Source organism: Nomia melanderi, chromosome 7, assembly GCF_051020985.1.
Source record: "Nomia melanderi isolate GNS246 chromosome 7, iyNomMela1, whole genome shotgun sequence".
Taxonomy (NCBI): domain Eukaryota; kingdom Metazoa; phylum Arthropoda; class Insecta; order Hymenoptera; family Halictidae; genus Nomia; species Nomia melanderi.
This window is the reverse complement of record NC_135005.1, coordinates 5252967-5274471: the sequence shown is the minus strand read 5'-3', so window position 1 is coordinate 5274471 and position 21505 is coordinate 5252967. Positions and strand designations below refer to the sequence as shown.

General features: G+C 35.4%; 2 protein-coding genes across 3 annotated transcripts; one reads left to right on the top strand and one right to left on the bottom strand.

Moving 5' to 3' along the window:
• Window positions 1–9207: 9207 nt before the first annotated feature.
• emc (Basic helix-loop-helix domain-containing extra-macrochaetae) lies at window positions 9208–11294 on the top strand. The gene has a single exon (XM_031970814.2). It carries the CDS (start codon window positions 9737–9739, stop codon window positions 10112–10114), a length of 378 nt encoding a protein of 125 aa, XP_031826674.1. The 5' UTR covers window positions 9208–9736; the 3' UTR covers window positions 10115–11294.
• Window positions 11295–15227: 3933 nt separating this feature from the next.
• Psa (puromycin-sensitive aminopeptidase) lies at window positions 15228–19156 on the bottom strand. 2 transcript variants are annotated; one of them, XM_031970811.2, is made up of 5 exons: window positions 18780–19156; window positions 18347–18591; window positions 18083–18230; window positions 15722–17794; window positions 15228–15645 (listed from the first exon to the last, which is right to left on the bottom strand). In XM_031970811.2, the coding sequence occupies exons 1-5, from the start codon at window positions 19062–19064 to the stop codon at window positions 15607–15609; spliced, it is 2790 nt and encodes a 929-aa protein (XP_031826671.1). In that variant the 5' UTR covers window positions 19065–19156; the 3' UTR covers window positions 15228–15606. The 2 variants fall into 2 exon arrangements, with proteins under 2 accessions (XP_031826671.1, XP_031826670.1); XM_031970810.2 differs by lacking the exon at window positions 18083–18230 and adding an exon at window positions 17884–18034 and having other exon boundaries at window positions 18780–19155.
• Window positions 19157–21505: the final 2349 nt, after the last annotated feature.

Genomic DNA, 21505 nt, shown 5'->3' with positions numbered 1-21505 from the left:
CCATGACAGTCAACGCGTTGATAAAGGACTTTATGAATTAATTTTTTTAAATAAAATCTTGAAATTTCAGTTACGTAAACCCTTATTATTATTTACTGTATATTCCCCTACACAAACGTCCAATAAAATAACACAGATAATATCATCACACAAAACTTTAATTACAGTTAAAACAGTTGCAAAATCTTCAAATCGTATAATTAAAATACAGTACCGAAATAATAAAATTCCTAAAGAACAAATTTCCCTGCCTATCTAAATGCAAACAGCACCGCAAAAAATATTGCATTTCATTTTTAAAGCAGCCTCATACATATTCATAGGTCATTTAAACTAATCTAGTCAGACTCAGTGGCACCAATTAGGGTGCAGGTACCATTACGCCGGAGCTGCTTCGAAAATATCGATTTACTTATCACGAAATAAGAGCTGGATATTTAACGTTTCTCATGGTAATTAAGGTTGTAACGCGGCTAGATAATGCGACGGCGATACACGCCTTAACACTTTAGCCGTAACGTTAACCGGGCAGTAGGTAAAAACTGAAGCAGAAACGGCGAGGGCGATCAATTTAACAATTAATTAACGGAATTAAGGACTTTAAAGGCATCCACCGTCGTTAAGAAGTAGCCGGTATCTATGACCCCCGTAATGACAGATAAAGCCGGCGCAGCGTGTATCGAGTTCCAATTACCGAGTACCGCTTTATGCTTTGCTTACCGGTAATAGAGCAGTGATACCGGGAAGGTATAAATAAAGCATCGGGCACCGGTGATATCGCCGGGGCAGCGGTTTCGTCAGTTTATTTATTCCCAGGTCAAGGGAACACCATTTCTTAAACCCAAAGGTCAAGAAGTCAATGAGATCCGGTTGCTCAGGTATGTAACCGCGCAAGTACCCGAGTCTCACGGGCGTTTCGTTCGATTTTATTCCCTGTAATTTTCCATGGAATCCTTACGTTGAACCGCTTACACGTCGACAAACGCCTCTACGTTATGCGATCGTGCTATTTATCGCGACGTCACCTTTCTTCGTCACGACGATCGTGATTTTTGCTTGTCGCCAGCTGGAACGCTGGGCCCGTGCGCACCAACTGTACCGGAATTAACCCCTTTGCACTCGAAAGTTTTTCATTGGAGATACTCAACATTTTCTGATGAGATGTTGGTGATAGTTTTCTGAAACTTAATGAGAAATCGCACGTGAATTAACACTTCGTACTCAAAGGTTTTTCACTGGAAATATTTAACATTTTCTAATGAGATATAGATGACGTTCTTTGAAACTAAATTAACGAGAAATCATGCGTAAATTATCCCATCGCGCTTGAAAGCTTTTCACTAGAAATATATTAAATATTTTCTGATAATATGTAGGCGACATTCTTTGACAACAATTTAACAAGAAATTGTACGTAAATTAAACTTTTGCACTCGAAAGTTTTTCGGTACAAATATGTTCAATATTTTCTGATGAGATATATAACATTTTGTAATTTTGATATCTCAAATCAAAGAGGTAAGTGAGGGTCACCTTTCAAATGCAAAAAGTTAAGGAACGAAACTATCAAATAGTATTGTTTTCATATATACTGGTATATTTTTAATAAAACGTTTCCGGAACTTGGTCCCTAAATCATTATCCTTTTTATTTATTCAGTAAATATCGTGCTAAAATTAGATTATTAGATTTTAAAACATCTACATTCGAACAGAAAACCTCTTTAACAAACTACTGTTTTTTAAAATAATTCCGCATTACTAAATTTTGCATCGCAAAATTGTATTGATTACAGTTAAAACTAATTAATAAAGAAATTTTTATAAAAACTCATAATGAAATAAATTTGAAAAATATATTCCTCAAAAAGATAATAAAAATAATATAATTATTAAAAGATTAATTAAATGTATTTTATTTCAGAATTTTTCAAGTTTATGAACGCTAAGTGAAGAAACCTCAAACGTAACAGTGAAAGTATGTTTAATTCTTTGAAGAAGAAGCAGAAAATGTGTGGTATCTTAAAAACCCGGATGAAAAGTCAGCGGACCGATTGAAAGACGAAGCTGTGACGTGTTCCGACTTCCGCTAGCTGTTTAATACAAACGTGAAGATAAGAATAAAAAGTTAGACAATCAGACTGCAAATACAAATAATAAAATATGAAGTGCGCAGATCAAAACAGTACATAAAGACGATTAAACGATAAGTGAAAGCCAAAATGACGGACAGAATGAATCCAAAAATTAATAAGAATACACTTGACCACCGACAAGATGAGGAAATAAAAGTCAACAGCGTCGAAGGTGAATATACAGTCATGCAAGTGAGAATGTCTTCAAGAGCAGAAGATACCTAAAACGTGGCTGAAGATGAAACTTCAAACGAGGACTTCTTTGTAACTTCTTTGTAAAAAATTTAAACAAATGTATACTTTGTGCACTGAGATCGATCAAACTAAAAATGGAAGAAAACGAAACTTCCAAAGTAATGAATTCTGCTCGTGGCAGTATTATTATCCTAAGGATTATTCAACCTTATAATTATTTACAAAATTTATTTATTAATATCAATCGTCCTTAAATACTACTTAAAATAAAATTATACAATTATTTGTTGATTAATATCCTCTTTCCTTAAATTCTATACAACATTTAAATTAATAAAATCCACTGAACTATCGGCATACAAATCTCTATTTTAGTACATTAAATTTTATTTAAAAACTTCTAATTACATACCTTATTTATTTAATTTAAACTGAACCCTTCAAATTCCATTTCTTTTTATAAATTTATTGATTCCGTGACAGCGGAATGGATGATAATGACAGGTGTCTTCTGCATTTTAGTGGTAAGGAGACTCTATCTACTTGAAGATATATTTATGATTTTGAAATTTAAAGAATATTGCTTAACACTAGAACTACCGAGCTTTTAATATGATTAATATGTAATCCATATAAAAATGGTGGCAACACATATCTTTCGATTTGTTCACGTGTTTATTATAATTATTCAAATTAAACTATTTATTTCTCAAATCATTTCGGATATTTAACACGTAAAAAATCTCAATAATTGCGGAATAAGAAAACTGAAGAATAGAAGTATTTCATTGTGAACAGAGTTACAAAATAGATTTACAAAAGGATTCGGTAGCGAAGTAAACAATGTAAAAGAACAGCGTTACATCATGCACGATTATAGCAGCGGAAGAGAAGTCGCGAACAAACGGGTCAAGACGACAATATGTCTACACAATGTCAGAAGTTGATAGCGAAGGTAATATCGAAGAAAATGCTTCGGTAGAATACGTCATCGGGGGAGTACCTACAAGAGCGACCTCGTGATCAAATCAAAGTAGTTTTTATCAATCGTGCAGATTATGAAGTGTCGAAATTAATCTCGAAACACTAGAACAACCATCAAAATGACAGATTTCAGTTTTCTTATTTCGCAATTATCGACATCTTAAAAGCGTTATATATCCGAAATGATTTAAAAAATAAACAGTTTCACTTTAATAGTATAATCAATATACGAAGAAACCGAAAAAATCTATTGTTAGAATTTTTATGATTAAATATTAATCGTGTTAAATGTTGGGTTGTTTTAATGTTAAAGAACAACAAAAACGAAACAAAAAAGATTTAATGGAAGAAGTGAAGAAATAAGTGAGAATAAAGATGTTGTAGTAAAAGCAGAAGACAATTACAATGTAATTTGTATGGCAAGTTAACAAGGTAATTCCAGGTGAGATAGCCCAATCTCATTTATATTATCAAATACCTATATTTTTAGAAGCATATTTCACTATTCTTCTTATATGTATTTAGTTTCACAAAAAACTCGTTTTATTATTAGGTATTAATGATATTCACGATGTATTAGTTTTTTTAAAACGGAGTGGACCAAGAATCTGAATGTTTCCGGTTTGGTCGATACAAGTGCATACTAAAAACTGATAAAAAGAAGGATATTAATACTGTGAGTTAACGGTTAAACGTCTTATAGCATATAACTACGCCAAATAACATTTTCAAAAGCATTTCGTGCATTAAAACTTTACGTTAAAACCTAAACAGAATCGTTTTTTCATCAATGGAAATTAGTAATAGATAGATATTGACGGTTTCCACTTCCATATTTATGAGTATATCGTGACTCATGTTCTAACATAGAGAAAAGAAAATGAAAATGTGAAATTAATATTTAATAAAATAAATTACTATTTCTCTTGAAAATCGTTATCTTGTGTATAATATATTTATACTGTATTTATTATATCACACGCGTATCTGTCACAATATTACAACGTTCAGCATCCTGTGACAGTCTATCGATTAGCAAATGTTCGTGAATTACGTATTTCTTCCACGTTTCCCGTTATCCTCCCTCTCTCCGTTTCACGCCTTCGCTTTCAGCACTGGTAAAAAAATTCGGTTTCCATCTCAGTCGACTGTTCCCCGTATCTGAAATCTTTATCACGACGGGATTTCACGCGCAATGAGGCGCGCCCCTTTATGCTTTGCATTTTCGATTATCGCATCAGCGTGTTTCCAGGCTCGCCGCGTCGTTTCATACGTTCGCCGCCTGCTTTTCACACGTGCGAGCTGTGATCGAGGATTCTGAAAAATACGACATTGTTATTCCACTCGACGTGACAGCTACTCTTCCACCTCATCCCTGTTTATCTTCTATTGAATCCTAGAAAATCTGGAGAACGGGTCGTAGCGTTTAACAAATTTGAAAAATGTATAAACGTGGAATACTTTTTTGAAATGATTTGTTTAGTCGGTTGTGCCTTCGAGATTGATAAGGAAAATTCAATTTCAATTAAAAATATTATGTTACAATGAATATAATATAATATGATTTTCTTTGCAAGAAGTTTTGATGATGATTAATTAGAAGAAGAAATTAAACTTCTAAGGTAATTCAAACTGAAAGTTCGTAAAAGTTACATAATAAATTTGAAAAATATATAAACGTGGAATACTTTTCGAAATTATTTGCTGTCAGTTGTGTCTTCGAGATTGATACAGGAAATTCAATTATAGTTGGAAATATTATCTTATAATAAATATAATATAAAAATATTATCTCTGCAAGAAGTATTGATGATGATCGATTAGACGAAGAAGTAAGTTAAACTTCTAAGTTAATTCAAACTGAATATTCTTAGAATTTACGTACCGATTGGCAGTAACAGCGATTCCAGTGACACCACAGACATAATTACGGAAAGTAAACAGTGAAAATGATAGTGAAAAAATCCAACATTATTTCTGTGATTAATGGCAGCAATAAAACGGAAGATGAAGATTGTCGTTTGGAATGCTTCGGCAAAAGTAATCAAGCGTGTAATAAAAACATTTTTATTCCTGAGTAAGTATTCGTTTTTATTCGTTCTTTATTGCTTTCCTGGGACACGATACTGCCATTACCTTAAAGAATTTGTTTTCAAAGGATATTTAGCGAACAGAGTATGGAAGGCTGAGTCTTTCTAAGATTAATGGTTATATGCCATTGACGTTTATTAAACGATCAATGTCCCACAGAAATATTCAATCAGTTCTTTTCCTAAGCTAAGTTGCAATAAAAAGGTGCCTTTATGGCACTCCTACAGCAAAATCGCGATATTTCCATGGTATCAGATAACACATTCACCTCGAAATCTGTTATCCACATCTCGTATTCTAATTTTCCTTCTGCAGCCAGATATTTGTCTGTCACGGAAAGTTTCAGCGCTATTCGCATTAAGTTGTATAACCTCGAGGAAAACTTGACAAAGAATACATCTTTTATGAATTATGTCTAAACATTACTATTCCCATTTTTTACGTCTTTTACACCTACATACAATAAAGACTTACACATGATACCTTGACATTGGGTTGATGCAAAAATTTTGACGTTCTTTGAAGTAAGTAAAAATATCAATCAATTCGTTTTTCTCTTCGAAATCACAACATTTTTGCAATGATGGAATAAATAATCTTATAGAAACATGGGGGGGGGGGCTAATAACAACCAATGGAAATTACATAACAGATTAAATCAATAAAAATATTTTTAAAACTCTTCTTTTTATTTCTTATAAAAAAAGCGTTAAAACCTTTGCATCAAGCATTGTATTAATTCGAGACTTTTCTGTTAATGAAGGATAAGCTGAAAACCAACTAAAGAAAAGCAATAGAACGTTCCCACGCACCTATATAATATACCTACTCAGGTAGTGTCTGACAAAGCAAAGTAGATAGATTTTAGGGAGAACTCAGTGGAAAGGAAGAGAAAAATGCGAGGATGGCCAATAAGGAGAGGGAAAGTTACATGAGCAAAGTGAGAAGCCAGTGTGGTTGACAAAAGATGAGTATATGAGTAGAGAAAGAAAGGTAAAGAGACAGAAGTACCTAGTAGGTACTAGGTAAAAAGTAGGTATTGATTTTTACTAAAAAATATATTTATAAAAATCAAATATTAATGTTAAAAAACCAAATTTTATTCTAAATTAAAAACATAAAATTAACATAACGATACCAGAAATATAATAGCGTGTGATTGTATCTCACTTGCAGAAGTAGGTGAATTATGCATAAGTATATATAGTTTTTATCGCTAGCATCATAAATAAAAAGAAATATTTAAATGTTTTAAAATCTTAATGCGATCATATCTAACAGTTTCATATTTAAATAGGGCAAACAAAAAAGATTTAAAGCATAAATTAACAATTGTCGAAATGTCGTTTATATATAAAATTGCCTTGAAAATATTGAAAGAATTAATGCTAAAATATTCATAGAAATATATAACAGTATTAAAGCAATGTTTGATAGAAAAATTGAATCGCATTACTTATACTATAAAAAAAGTTCTTTTAATATATCTAAACGTTTATTGAGCAAATAAAAAATTTTAAAACATTGTTAAAATATATACACGTTTTGTAAAAAATATATGATAACATTTGCATCCAAATATTTCTGCTAAAATTCGATTATCATTCACTTATCATATAAAATTACGATTAATAAATCATAATCGCTTTACTATTATCGACTACTTGTACCAGAAACGTGTGCCATTGAATAAGCAGAGTGTATACTTCCACACCCAACGTTCCGATACATTAAAAAACAAACAATCCATAACCATTACCACAAACAAAAACACACAACGACAGTAATCTCTCGCACGTGAACGCGTTTAAATATTAACGCGAGTCACCGTGCATACATACTAATCTCTCAGCCTGATCCCCGATAGGCGGCCACGGTGCCCACATGGCGTCATTGAGCCTTAAAAACCAAATCGAAACGAGCATACTGTTACTCGACCTAATAGGAATCGTTCGCCACCTTGGCTCCATTCTCTCCGCTCCGAACGCAATTTCGTCCGGATCTCTCGGGGGACTCGTTCCGTGGCACAGCATAATAAAGGGCTCCCTTCGTTCTGTGTCCATAGCGCCGGACATCGGGTGGATTCTTGTCCCGACCGGTAACGAGACTCCGAGTAACCAGAGTCACGAGCGCGCTGGACAGAGAACGGACCAACTAGCGTGCGAGAGACAAAGCCGGAACAACGTGTACGCGCGAGCACACGAGAGTCAAGAAGGCAAGAGTCTCCTCGGACGAAGCTGGCACCACGAGTATACGTAGTAGATACGCAGAGTACACGCACATACACAGAAAACCGTAGCCGGAATCATGGTGTACAGGTTGCCGGTGCACGGTGCCGAGCCCGTGAACCATTGGGCATACACGAGAGGACGGTGGTGTCGTCGGCGGATTGGTAGTGGTGTGTGACGGTGTCACGGTGGTAGTAGCCGTGATGGCTAGTGGCTGGCGCCGCCGGACGTTCAACAATGGTCGTGTCTCCCTTCTCTCTCCGCCACCCGCGCCTAGGACCCTTCACGCATCTCCCCCGCCCCTCCGGCCCCGCCGCGCCGCGCCGCGCGCCGCGGCGTCGCCCTTCTCTTCCACGCCCGGCTTGTCCCGCCGACGCCTCTAGTCCCATGGTCGTCAAACACCCCCAGCTACGGTCGGCTTCGACCCGAACAATTTTGATGGAACAAGTTACCCACGGCGGGGGGAGCAGAGGGAACAGTACGCCGGCAGGGGGGTAGGGGTAGAGGACGAGATAGAGCATCTAGAATTCCTAGCGGCGCTCTGTCACACCTTTCTGCAAATTATTCGTCGCCACGCTAGTGATTCCCAGCGGGAATTCTGTTTTAATGTCATTTGTTTATTTTGTTGATTCATGGAGCTGCGATTCATCGGGGGCGCAGTGGTGAATTATCATTTGTATATTGGACGCATTTGCCATCTTTATGCATATGTTTGATTGGGTATATCGATGAGGCGCAATTGAAATAGTCGACCGACGTTTGCCTCTGCTTTGATCGTGGTGCCTGTGAATCAATGAATGAAGCCGATTTCAGATTTGGCGATGTTATGTTGTCTTTTTCTGTTTTGTGAAATTCAAATTTTAGTGAACAGGCTATTTAAGGAATTCTATAAAACTTAAATAGTTGTGAGCTGGATTGTTTTTTAATTGAATAGGAGCTTTTTCCTGCTTCTTGAAAGATTCATTGCTGTAAAAGTAATTGTTTGTGATTGAATCCGTGGATAATGTTTTCATTTCTATTTAAGAAACGTATAAACATTTCATTTTGATTGTATTTACTGTTTTAATACTTCGAGAAGCTTAAATCAACTGTACTCATGTTAAGTTTAAAAACGAACTCAAAATTGCAAATTTTATTATAATTACTAAGTTAAATAAATTTGCTTATTTATTAGCAAATACGATTAAAAGCATAAATTCTACTCTCTCAATTAAGAATAAAAATTGGAAAATTTCAATGCGCGATATTTTGAAAGTTGCGCAAACCTTAAATACATTTCAAATAAATAAATAATAAATAAATTGCGCATAATTCTTCGACTCGCATATAACAATCAAACGTTCAACCAGCGCGCAAACAAGATATAATCCTCAATAACACTATCACCAATCACAAGCACCGAGCATTTGTTCAATAAAAAAAAAAACGAATGCATATATTTACAAAAATCCGTTTCGTGAGCAATTCGAATCCAACGCTATTCTATTCGGGCAGCGATTGCGCCGTACAAGTAGTGGAGGCGTCGCGGGGGTAGCACGGCGTCTGGTGGGGGAAGGCTTTAAAAGCGCGCAGGTGAGGGGCGGAGGCCAGTTGACTTCGATCCGTCGAGTGTAACGTGTTGAATGTGCGTTCCGCATCGCTAGTTGTTCGCACGTTCGTCTCGAAATTCAACTTTGCTCTTCACAAACCGACTAGTCGATCGAAAAATGTTCTACGCGAATGTGATCGCCTCGCGATAACAGACCAAAATAATCTACACCGTGTGTGAGTGAAAACAAATCGTGCTCCACTCCGAAGGGAAATAACCGAGCGAACAGTGAACACTAAGAAAGGAAAATACCGAAACACGGGAGAAACAACAGTAATCGAAGGAAAGCTCCGTCGAAGAAAAACTCCGTCTCGGGTGCTCTTCACTTCGGCGGGTCGGTTCGATCGATAAACACGGGGTGCGTGTACCGTACACTGGCGTCCGGTGGATAACGAGACGAGAAGAGGTGTGCGTGACCGTATTTAAACTACGACCCACATTTCCTCCCCGTTTGTTCAGGCAACACCGATACACCGACGAAACCCTTGTTCGAAGTGAACGCCACGAAAACCAACGATGAAGGCAATGGTGGTGAGTCCGGTGGGCGGTAGAGTACCACCTAGCCGGGGTGTCTTGCACAGCAGTCTCGGGATCAACGGGACCCGGCGGGACCTCGAGGCAGAGGAAGTGGCGGCCTACCTGACCAAGCTGCGCTCTTTGGTCCCCGACATGCCTAGGAAGCGGAAGCTGTCGAAGCTCGAGGTGATCCAAAGAGTGATCGAATATATCTGCGACCTGCAGACCACCTTGGAGGAGACGAACCATGAGTCCAGTATCGTGAAGACGACGCCCAGGCAACCCCTTCAGCCGTTGTTAAACGCCGCGACGACGGTGCCCGCGACCTCCACGACGCCGACGACGACGACGATGACCGGTCTGGTCGCGGAACGGTGACACGGCTCGTCGCACCAGCTCCAGTAAAGTCCAGGTCGCTGCGAGCTGACCTCTACGAACCCAACGCTCGCTCAGGACTATTCGAGCCTGCACCGAGGGTTGGGAAGATCGAGGCACGAGGGTCCTCGCGAACGTTGCCGACGCATCTTCTCGAATACATAGATTCGTTGAAGATTCATCGTCCCGACGAAGAGAAGAGGAGGTGGATCACGTTGGTGTTCGGAACGATTCGCCGCTGAGAGACTCGAAGGGATGTTTGAGGAACGAGAATTGAAAACTGGCCGTCACGGCTAATCGAACTTCTTTCTTCGGGGAAGGATGTAAATACCTGTACATAAACTCGCCGCATTCCTCGCACGATTTATTATTGTATCACTTCCACTGTTCTTTTGTTTCTCGATCCTTGTAATCGTAAGCAATTCACACGAGAATTGGAAACTTGTTCACGTCCTTCTTTTCTTTTTTTTGTTTTTTTTAAACGAGACACGAAGTTACTCCGTTTCCATTCGCGATGTTCTTTTCGTATTTTCGTATTAGACCAGCAACGTTGAAATTCGAAATGTCGATCATTGAATTCTGTGTAATTTTGAGTGAAGATAGTATTCGTCGTTCATGACTGAGCAGGGTTGAATAGTGATTCGATGTTTAATGGAGCAAAGTTTTTATCGATTTCGTAGTATTTGAAACGATTTTTTTTCCTTTTTTGCAATAGAGAAATTCTTAGAATCAAATAAACCTGAAATTGAATTGACCGTCACGTAACAGTGCACACTCCGCCCAACCAGTCATGAATGAATCCCCCACCTATTCTTTCTCGTAGATTTCGTATGGAAGAGAAATGTTTTATCGTCGCGTTGACCAACCCTGTATTATTTGGACACCCATTGTAGATAATAAAGAGAACTACTTGTATTATGATTACGAATTACGTTAGGGATAATTTCCGATACTATATTATAATTAATTTTATTATTATTAATTTTATTATTAATATTATTATTATTATTATTACTTGATTATTATCGTTGTTATTGCTTTTTCATATTATAAGTTAGAGATCTCTCTCCGTAACTATTGTATATTCGCGAAGACTGAAAGGCTGTAAAGTGTAAGTATATTGTCGCGCGGGCGTGTCACACTCGCGCACGCGAAATAAATGCAAACTGTGTCTACACGATTACTTCTGCGTCTGATTCTTTATTGGAGAATAACACCTTTCCTTGACACCTTATGACTTTATTATCACACAATGCTGACAAGTGATCAGCAACTGTTACGGTGAGAAGGGAAACAATTTTTCTATGAACAATATGTTTAAAAGTGTGAACTGTGTTATTTTTCTGCCGTTATTCTCACCAAAACTAACGTTATATATAGAGAAAATTGATTATAGAAGAATAATTTTTTTGTAAAATACTTTATGTAAATATTTTGCTTGTTTATATTTTATTTTAAGTTTACACAATTTCAATCGTAGATAGAAATATCGAAGTAGATTAAGTTAGTTAGAAGTGTGAAAAATTATTGAATACTATTATCATGAATTAAATCGAAATTTATTAACTGGTTCTGACGTACTTCGTAATTAAAGAGAATTTTACATTTGCATAAATTTTAACTAGAAAATACAAAGAATTTGAAAAATATACAATTTTAATGATCATTATTTGATTTAATAAAATCTTTAAGAAAGGAATTCCTGTTAAATCTATTTTTAGGCTTGTAAAGATATCAACGGTTTATTTAGAACGAAATATTTCACGAATAGAATTATTAAATAATAATTTATCGTTAAAAATAACTTGACTATAAATACCTTTTTCTATTATATCACTTATCTTCATCCGTAAATCTATATATTCCTCGCGGTACGAGAACAGAATCGTCAGAACAGTTGAAAAGTATAGAAAGTAATTTTTAGTCAACGAGCTAGAAAGACAGCTCGATTGACGATCTAATGGAAAGTGAAAGTAAAAATGTAGCTTGACAAGGTGCACTTCCTTGTAAGTACGTTGCATTCGCGGAGAAAAGTGCAAGACACTATGGCACAAAATAGTAAAAAAATTAAGTTACTCAAGAGCATACCTAAACATACGTTCAAGAATATGAAATCTTATTTATATCATTTATTTCCTCATTCGACGCTTAACAGTGACTTCTTTTTTCACAGAATGTCGCAACCAACGAGATTGAAAATCATTGTATTGTGCTCGATAATTCGAATATCACAAAATTATGAAACTATAAAATAGAATAATAAACGAAAATTAGACTACACAAAAGGATCAAATATAAAAAAATAAATAGTGAACAATTTAAAGTTCAAACATCACGTTGCATAAGACTAAATACAAGAAACTCGACATTACGAAACCTACAGATAACCTAATTTTTGTTATAAAACACACGGCAAACTATTAACCATCAAACACATCCCGCTCGCCCTTTTATTAGAAGCAACTCCGCTAAAATTACTATCGCCGGGAACCGCTGTAAACTATCTCTACCTCGCGCTTCGCTTTCCGATTCCGAACTTAATCAAACCAGTTAAAAAACGAAAAGGAGATTTACCACAGAGAAAATAACTTCAAAATCATCGTAAACCTCGCCGGGCAATAAAGCTATTCAAGCGGGCCTCTAATGATTTCCAGCGAGGCAACAATCGCGAGGGTAAAAACGAACATCCCCCTTTACGTTCGCAAAGTGCGTCCATAAAACCAGCCTCCGTTAGCGAACGATATTCACGAGCGGGTAAAACGCGATTCCTAAAAGGCCTCGGTTCTCTCTGTGATCAAGCTCGTCCATAACGATCCCCATCGGCAGTTTCTTGTTAGGTCGTTTCCCCGCTTCCTGTATCGCTGAAAGCGATAAATCCGCGAGTGTCTCAAACGAATATACATATACATACATATACACACATAATGTAACATATAACATGTACATAAGTTTATTTTATACATATATATACACATGTATATATAACGTATATATTCAGCGAGACAGAATCTCACAGGAGGGTGGGGTTAAATGAGCACACGTGTACGTAATAATCCACGCACACGTGCGAGGGAGGAGTCTCTCGGTGGTTGTCCTCGTTGAAGGAGGGCTTGGCCACAGGCGGACGATGTATCGTCGCAGGGTGTAGGAGTTCGCAAAGTTCGTATTGATCGTGTTCTCTATCCCGGGTCGCGTGCGCGTTCCTGGGAACCACGGGTTCACGGGATACCCAGGGAACTGATTCCATCCGACTGGCTGTGTCCCCGCGGCTTTTCGTCCCTTCGGCCACTCGAGCTCACTTCGTATTCATAGCGAAGAGCAACGGGGGGAAAGCAGAATGGATAGAGGGTGGCGAAACTACTCGACGCGAACCACGGACGGTTTCTCGTTCTGGATGTACACTAATAATGAAAGTGGAGGCTGACTCACGGTGTCACAGCAGCACACCCTCCTACGCGAAAGCTAAAAGGGCTGATCGATCGGGGATAAGAATCGCCTCGGTTATCCGCGACATCGCCTTACATTCGCGTAACGACCGTTCACGCGATGCCCACCGGAGATATCTTTTCTTTTCTTCGCTTTGGCAACGATGCGAATCGTCTTCCTACCGTAAGCAGTTGCAGGGAATGTGTTTATGAGCAGTTCATTCATTTTTAGTGTACATTCGTTTCGTCATTGAGTTGATGGCTTTTTTTCTGTTAATTTAGTATAGGTATTTGAGGTGATACAAATATGAATAAAGGGGATGCTTTTTATCAATGTGTATCCGATTAATGTGGATTGTAATATATTCTGGTATCAATGGCGTTTGAAAACCTTTTGGCAAAGGTGATTTCGCTCATTGTCAGTGATCATTCGGATTTCACTGGCATTTTCTATGTAATTTACGATGTCACTTGACATAGTTTCTTGAATCTAGTTTTATAGTTTATTTATTTATTCTGTTGTGTAGAGTTCGATTTAACTGTCTAATTGTGTTTTGCAATGGTAGGTATCCTGATTGTGTATATACTTCGTGTAATGTAATATGTATAGAAATGTATATAATAAAAGAGTTTCAAACTAAGCAGAGAAAAAAATGATAACTAACATGCAAGCACTACATCATGCAATACTTACAAAACAGTACTGATTTTCATATGATACATGTGAAATAAAATGAATAGTTTAAAACAGAGAAAACTTCATAAGAATGACCTATAAACTTTTTATTGTCGAAATATTTTAGAATATATCACTCCTTAATTACAAATTATTGTCTTTATTGGTTCTATTTGTTCTATTTGATCTATTGTAATCTATTATTTAAACTAGGTAAATGTTATTCGCGTATATTAGTTGTCAGTTTTATATATGATTAATTTTTTTCTCCGTAGAATCTAATAGATCTCTTATATAGTGAATTAATAGTTTAGTTCTTATTTCATTTACTACTGCCCTTGAAATACATATAGCATGGATATCTACATAATCCATTAGATTATTGGGAAAAAGAACTGTTTCAAATTTTTCACTGTATTCATATTTCTTTAATCCTCGAATATGTAAAACGAATACTGAAAATTGGTAATATGATTTTTTCTTATCAAAATTTAGCTACCAGAAATTTTGGTAGTACTGTGACAGAACTTAAATAAACTTGTTTAATCATAGTTTAAGATATAAAGTAGTTTACTTTGATAAAAATTGTTAATTTAATGCATTAATACAATATTTATAATCGACTTCAACATACACTATAGATAGTGAATTTCCAACTTCAATATATGATATTGAAAGTATTATACTAAACAAAGTTAATAATTAACTACTATGGCAGTTTAAAAATTGCTTGAATATTACATTCCTTTTATTTTTGTTCTCCCGAACATTCTTATCCACAAATTGTTCAATCTCTAGACAACACTAAAGTGTATTTTCGAATATTTGATAACACACTTTCTATAATTAATATGATACACATTTGTATAGAGTGTCTAATAATATTGTATATAAGCTAGATGAATTAATTGATAAGTTAACTGATTAAACATATATAACTTATTTTCAACTGATTATTTTGACTATTGACTTATGTAAATAAACATGGAGGGGATATTTAAAATATTCGTGCAAATACAAGCGTAAAAGTATTTATTTGAATCCTCTCGATTATGGTATGTGATATAAATGTGTACTGCAGCTATACGCTTGTTTCATTTTCTTTTTTTCATCTCACGCACAATACAAGAGTGACAAATACTGGTGCACTTATACAATCTCGTACTCGCGAAGAAAAAATCACGTGCCCATGGAACACGATAAAAAATAAATGCAGGAATTAATGCTCCGTTTCTGAAAATGCCATCCACTAAAGACAAGATATATCGTGATCCTCATATTTAAGGAATTTCCAATGAAAGTATCAATTTATCCGATCGTGTTTAAATCTAACGACAGTGATGGGGTTTTATAAAAACAGTCTTCCCTGTTCTGAGTTTAAATGATGTAATTCATTAATACTTGCACTGGCATAATGCTGATCCTTCCTTTTCCTGCTTTATCAGACATTGTAACAAATTAGTGATAAAAATTCACTGCATGAAAAAATCCATGCTACTACTACTACACCTGTTTATCCAAGAATTCTTTAATAGAGTCCAAATCTCTAGCCAGCCATGCTACGTTCAACCTAATAGATTCGACACTTTGCTGTACTGTTCGTTCTGTTCCTGGTGTTGGATGATCTTTGAAAAAGTCTTCAACTTCTTTGGCCTGTTCTTCGGTGACAAAGTTTTCAGTGACAATTTTAACCAATCTGGACATCAGAAAACCGCCACCATAACGATCGCGAAGCGTTTGCCAATTTTTCTTAATGAAATCCCAAGCCATAAGACGGCCTTTGTATGTCATTGACACTGACATAATTGCATATACTGCATCCTGAGCTCTGACTTCATCGCTCATAGCGAATTCAAGAATCTCCGCTAGCAGAGTTTCATCTTTTATTGCACCAAGAGCTCTCAATATTCTGTCCTTTTCTTCATGTAAATCAGCTTCACGATAGAGTTCCAACATAGTCTGATAAATTTCATTATTGCCGTTGGAAAGTACAGCTCGATACACAGGACTGCGTAAATCAGCAGCTAGAAGCGTTTTACCAGATACATGCAAGTCAAATCGTTTCTTTGCTTCTTCAATAGTGTTTGTATCATTTAGAGCTGCCATACGATCCAACACTAAGGACCTTAGGAGTGTATCACAATGACTTTCATTGGGTTTAGGTTCCCACCCTAATTCGTTGCTAATGTCACGCATTAAATTACGTCCAAATGCCTTGAAGGAATCTAGACGATCTAAATGAGAAAGAAGGAATCCAATTTTTCTTAAAGCATTATCTATACTAGACCATACAGTATAGTTATTTTCTTGTTGGAACGCGTGCATCAGATGGAGTACTTCTACAGTAGAAGCACGTCCAGCTTGTGCCACAGCAAACAAATCATCTAAGAGACCCAGTCTATCTAAGGGAGGTAATGTACGATTTTTAACAGCTGGCAATAACAGTGACAATGCATCTTGACTATAATAAGTCCTATAAAAGCCAATTGTTCCAGGATTAATCTTCACCCAACTATCCTCAGAAACGTCTTCAATTCTGAACTCTTTTGTTTTCTCATCCAATAAATCTGTAAGCACGCATTTCTCAGGATCCTTCGACGTGCTTACACTAATTGGTATCATCCATACACTATTTCCTGTATCCTCTGCACCACCAGCCAGAAATCTTTCTTGAGAAAGAGACAGAATTCGGTCTTTGCCTTCTTGACGATGTTGGACTCTAACAACAGGGAAACCCTGCTGCTCAGTCCATGTGGACATCACACGACGTACGTTCTTTTTGCTAGCTGCTTCCAAAGCATCCCAAAGATCTCCAGTTTCTGCGTTAGCATAGCTATGCATTTTTAAATATAAGTACATGCCTTTACGGAAATCATCATCCCCAATATAAGCATGTAACATTCGAATAACACATGCACCTTTATTATAAGAAATCTCATCAAAAATTTCGTCAATTTCAGATGGATGACCGACTGGTACCTCAATCGGATGGCTATTCTTTAAAGCATCTAATTCTAATGCTCCAATATATGTGTCTGTAACAAATTGTGTCCAAATATCGTATTCTGGGAACAGGTGTGCAACGCATAAAAATTCAACAAATGAAGCATATCCCTCATTTAACCACAGATGTGTCCACCACTCCATAGTCACCAGATTTCCAAACCACTGGTGTGCCAATTCGTGTGCTACAACTAAAGCAATCCACTGTTTTCGAAGAGCAGATGTATTTTGAGGATCAACTAATAGACAAGTTTCACGGTACGTGACAAGACCCCAATTTTCCATAGCTCCAGACGAAAAATCAGCGATCGCAATGAGATCAATTTTCGGAAGTGGATAAGCAATTCCGAAATAGGTTTTGTAATATGGCAACACTTTAACTGCTGTTTCTAAAGCAAATTGTCCTTGTTCCTTTTTGGACTTCGGTGTGTATACTCGTACTAATACACCATCTGTAGATTTGTCTTCTATGTAATCAAATTCACCAACAACCACTGCTACCAAATATGTTGACATTATTGGTGTTGTCTCAAATACTAAAGTGTCTGTGGAATCGTTTGTTTCTTTACGTAAAACAGGCTGAAACAAATAATAAATGAGTTTTATAATTGTACAACTACTTCTATAGAAAGAAAAAAATAACAAAACAGATGCTAGACATTACTTACCATATTAGAAAGTGCTGTAAGACCCGATGGTATGTTCAGAGTAATATCAAATGTGGCTTTATGTGCCGGTTCGTCCCAACATGGGAAGCAACGTCTAGCATCTGTTGATTCAAATTGAGTTACAGCTGCATATTCAACACTTCCATCAGGCCTAAAAACAAAAAAAATTCTGTTAATTTATATATTGATAGATGCTCACCATATTGGACAAGCCAACAAGTGACTCGTCTTTTGGAAGTATAAGCTGTATTGAAAAAGTAGCTTTTAACGATGGTTCATCCCAACAAGGAAAAACAGTGCGTGCTGATGTAGGACACAAATAAGTTACAGCACACCACTTATTTTGCCTACAAAATATTATAACTTGTAATGACGGTATTAGATCAACAATTATCTCAAAGTCATTTCTTTTTATAAATGCAATATTTCATCATATTTTACAATATTATATAAACTGTAATACCCAGTATATTTGCTTCTATACAAGCCTTTCATTTTATCATTAATTTCTCCAGAAAACTGTAAACTTAAATGTCCACTTTTGCCAAGCGGCAACTTTTCATTGAATACAAAAGTAGCTGTTTCTTCAGAGACAGAAATATCAATCTTCTTCGTTGAAATGATCAATCCATCCTCACCATGGAAAGATACATTTTTTATATCAATGTCCAATGAATTCAAAATAACTATGTCTGTGGATTTCTTTACCTATAAACAATACAATTTACTGTTAACAATATGTAAAATTAAAAGATGCAATATTTAAATGAATATTTTAATGTGAAAGAGAAATTATAAAATGTTATCATATAATTGTATTAAAATACCTCGGTTTTAATCGAAGGTACAATACATTATCAATGTTCTAATGGGTGATCTAGATTGATTGGACTTACGTCAATATCCACATTCTCTTTGCCATCGAAGATAAAAGTTTTCAGATTTGGTGACAAAACAATATCATAATGATATGGCAAAACGTCTGTAGGTAGCCGGCGAAACGGTTGCTTTTCTGTGGTCGACATCCCTCGATAGTGGATCGCAACCCGAAAAAATCTTACAAACCGAAATATTTTGAAAGCTGTTCTGTAACTGAAAGCTTTCCCTTTTTGCCGACTCACAACGCGAAAGTAAGTGTTACCACAGAACGCCTGTAAGTATTGCGGACGCATGCGCAACATGCACACTGCAGAGTTGAGAATAAAAATGGAACTATTTTCTCAAAAAACGAAAAAAAGATGACGACTCGAATCACGTGCTCTGGTGTCACTATTGTTATATGGCTTCCCGTATTGCGAATTTTAAACGCGCCAAATATAAATTATATCATGTTGTAGCTGAAAGAATAAATAATAGAATTTAAATAACATATACCCTAAATTATTATTAATTACTACATACTACTGCTGATTAAAATAAATACTTATGTTGTTTGCTACGTTAAGGAATATCGATAAAATTTAAGATAATCGTTTTATAAAACTGAACAAACGCGGAATACTAATCAAATTAATTTATATAATTTTATATAGAATCATAAAGAAGTTCTTTGAAGAAAAAACATGTTAATATTAAATAATAATAATAATGGACAACTTATAAACGTAGTATTCGATTTGCACGGACTCAAAGAATTTAGACGTAATTCATTGTAATTACAAACGAATTGTAAAAAAAAATCATTAAAGTCTATTATTGTCTACAAAACTTAAATTAAAATGATTAAATTAAATTTGACTTATAAATCTTTGTTTATTAAAAACATATTTAGGTGATTGTAAACAAAATACTGTAACACTTTATGAAAAACAACTTTAATTGTCATCGTAATACAATAAATATATTGACACGTTTTAATTTAAAAATATATTTATTATTATACTCTTAAATAATTATTTTCAGCGACTACAGCATCATTGCGTCGGAAATTTCTTTATTCAACATGAAGAGAGCTTATTTTCATCCCTTCTATTAAAATAATGTTATTTGACAGTTCTACCATCTATATGTATTATATGAACGTAGGAATAGTTCACGTAGGAATAGAGTAGGAATAGAAAACCACTTCCGAAGTGCCATCTAGCGTCTTACTGCAATTCGCTTAATTCACTGCAACAGACTCTTAAGTCTACATCATGGCACTAAATTATCTAGCCAAATTTATAATGATATTTTACGGTAATATCACAAGTTTATAATATCCAACAGTAGTTTTCGAATTTTCTTAACCGTGAAACACATTTTATATAGCAATACAAATTTAACATTTATATAAATGTCCCATGAAATATAATTTTATGGCTATAGTTCTGAAATACCGACACTATAAAAAATGACCCCGTACACTAACGGACTCTACCCGAATTAAATGATCACTTATTGAACTACTACGTAAGATTGTAACATGAAAGGTGTGTAAATATTTAGACTGATTAGTTTTTACAATGTCGTCTTTAGAAAAAAAGTAGTAAACTAGTAACATATTCGTACGAAATTCATTGATACCAGCAACGAAACAGCTGCAATTTATTTTCTCATCCTACCTTCTTAAGGATGTCAAAATTCAAACATCAGATCGCGAATAAAATCAATTCAGAGATAAATATAACATTATTTTCTATTAATATAATAAATAAATATTCAATTAATAAAATAAGAGTCGTAATATTGATTTAAAGTATTAAACAAATTAAAGATGAAAAATTATTCGAATATAATTTTTTCATGTACATATTTATAATTTCACAACCACAAAAAAATAATTATATGTGTGTACCGAACAATTTGTAAAATAAACTTATGTGTAGAAATACTTATACGTATGATTTAATAAAAACTACATTTCTGTAGAGTGCTTTCGAGAATAAAGATACAACTGTTCACGTATAAACATTAAAGGTTTTTTTGAGTTATGCCGACATTAACCCAGAAATCATAAAAGTTTCATGATAATTCCATATAGACTTGATGAACATATGTAGTATATTCAATAAATGCTATTTTCACCATTTAAATGTATATAGGCACTATATATATTTGTTGCTGCCAAGTCATATTAGATTAAACCTTTGTAATAAGAATGAAGTATAGGGAAAATCGATCAACAAATCTAAATTGTGAATGATCAAGAACATCAAGCGTAACATCGAAATGTTACGGAAATCCTAAGGATTCCATATGCAACGTCTATTTACATATATACTGCACCATTGTTATATATTCAGTAGGAGATATAGAATATTTAGTTGATTCAGACTTGAGTCTGTGGTAAATTAAATAAGTTACAGCTCGTAAAGCATTTGTGTATTAGGTTTAATCTGTGTTTACATACAACAAATAGATAGTAGAACTCTAACTTTGAATAACGTTATTCTTTTTCAATCTCGTTTGCGATATAAATTCTCTGCACAATGATATAATAGAGATCCGTTATAGAAGAGAAACTCTGACATTTTTAGAGAATCAATTTCTAATGCGCAAACGTAGGTATAGAAGTTGTATTCTATGAATACAGACACAAAACTTGGAAATGTTTAGTGCGCTTGCGTGCAAAAGTACTTAGTATTTCATGAATATAACTGCACAACGTTGCGATACCGAATGCGCATGCGTGTACGGCTTC

Bases quoted from the DNA above. Each gene is read 5' to 3' on its own strand.
- emc (XM_031970814.2), top strand. From the start codon at position 9,737: ATGAAGGCAATGGTGGTGAGTCCGGTGGGCGGTAGAGTACCACCTAGC.
- Psa (XM_031970810.2), bottom strand. From the start codon at position 19,064: ATGTTGCGCATGCGTCCGCAATACTTACAGGCGTTCTGTGGTAACACT. The intron at 18,592-18,779 runs GTAAGTCCAATC...TATTGTTTATAG, and splicing joins AAGAGAATGTGGATATTGAC to GTAAAGAAATCCACAGACAT. The intron at 18,035-18,346 runs GTATTACAGTTT...TTTTGTTTTTAG, and splicing joins TATAGAAGCAAATATACTGG to GCCTGATGGAAGTGTTGAAT.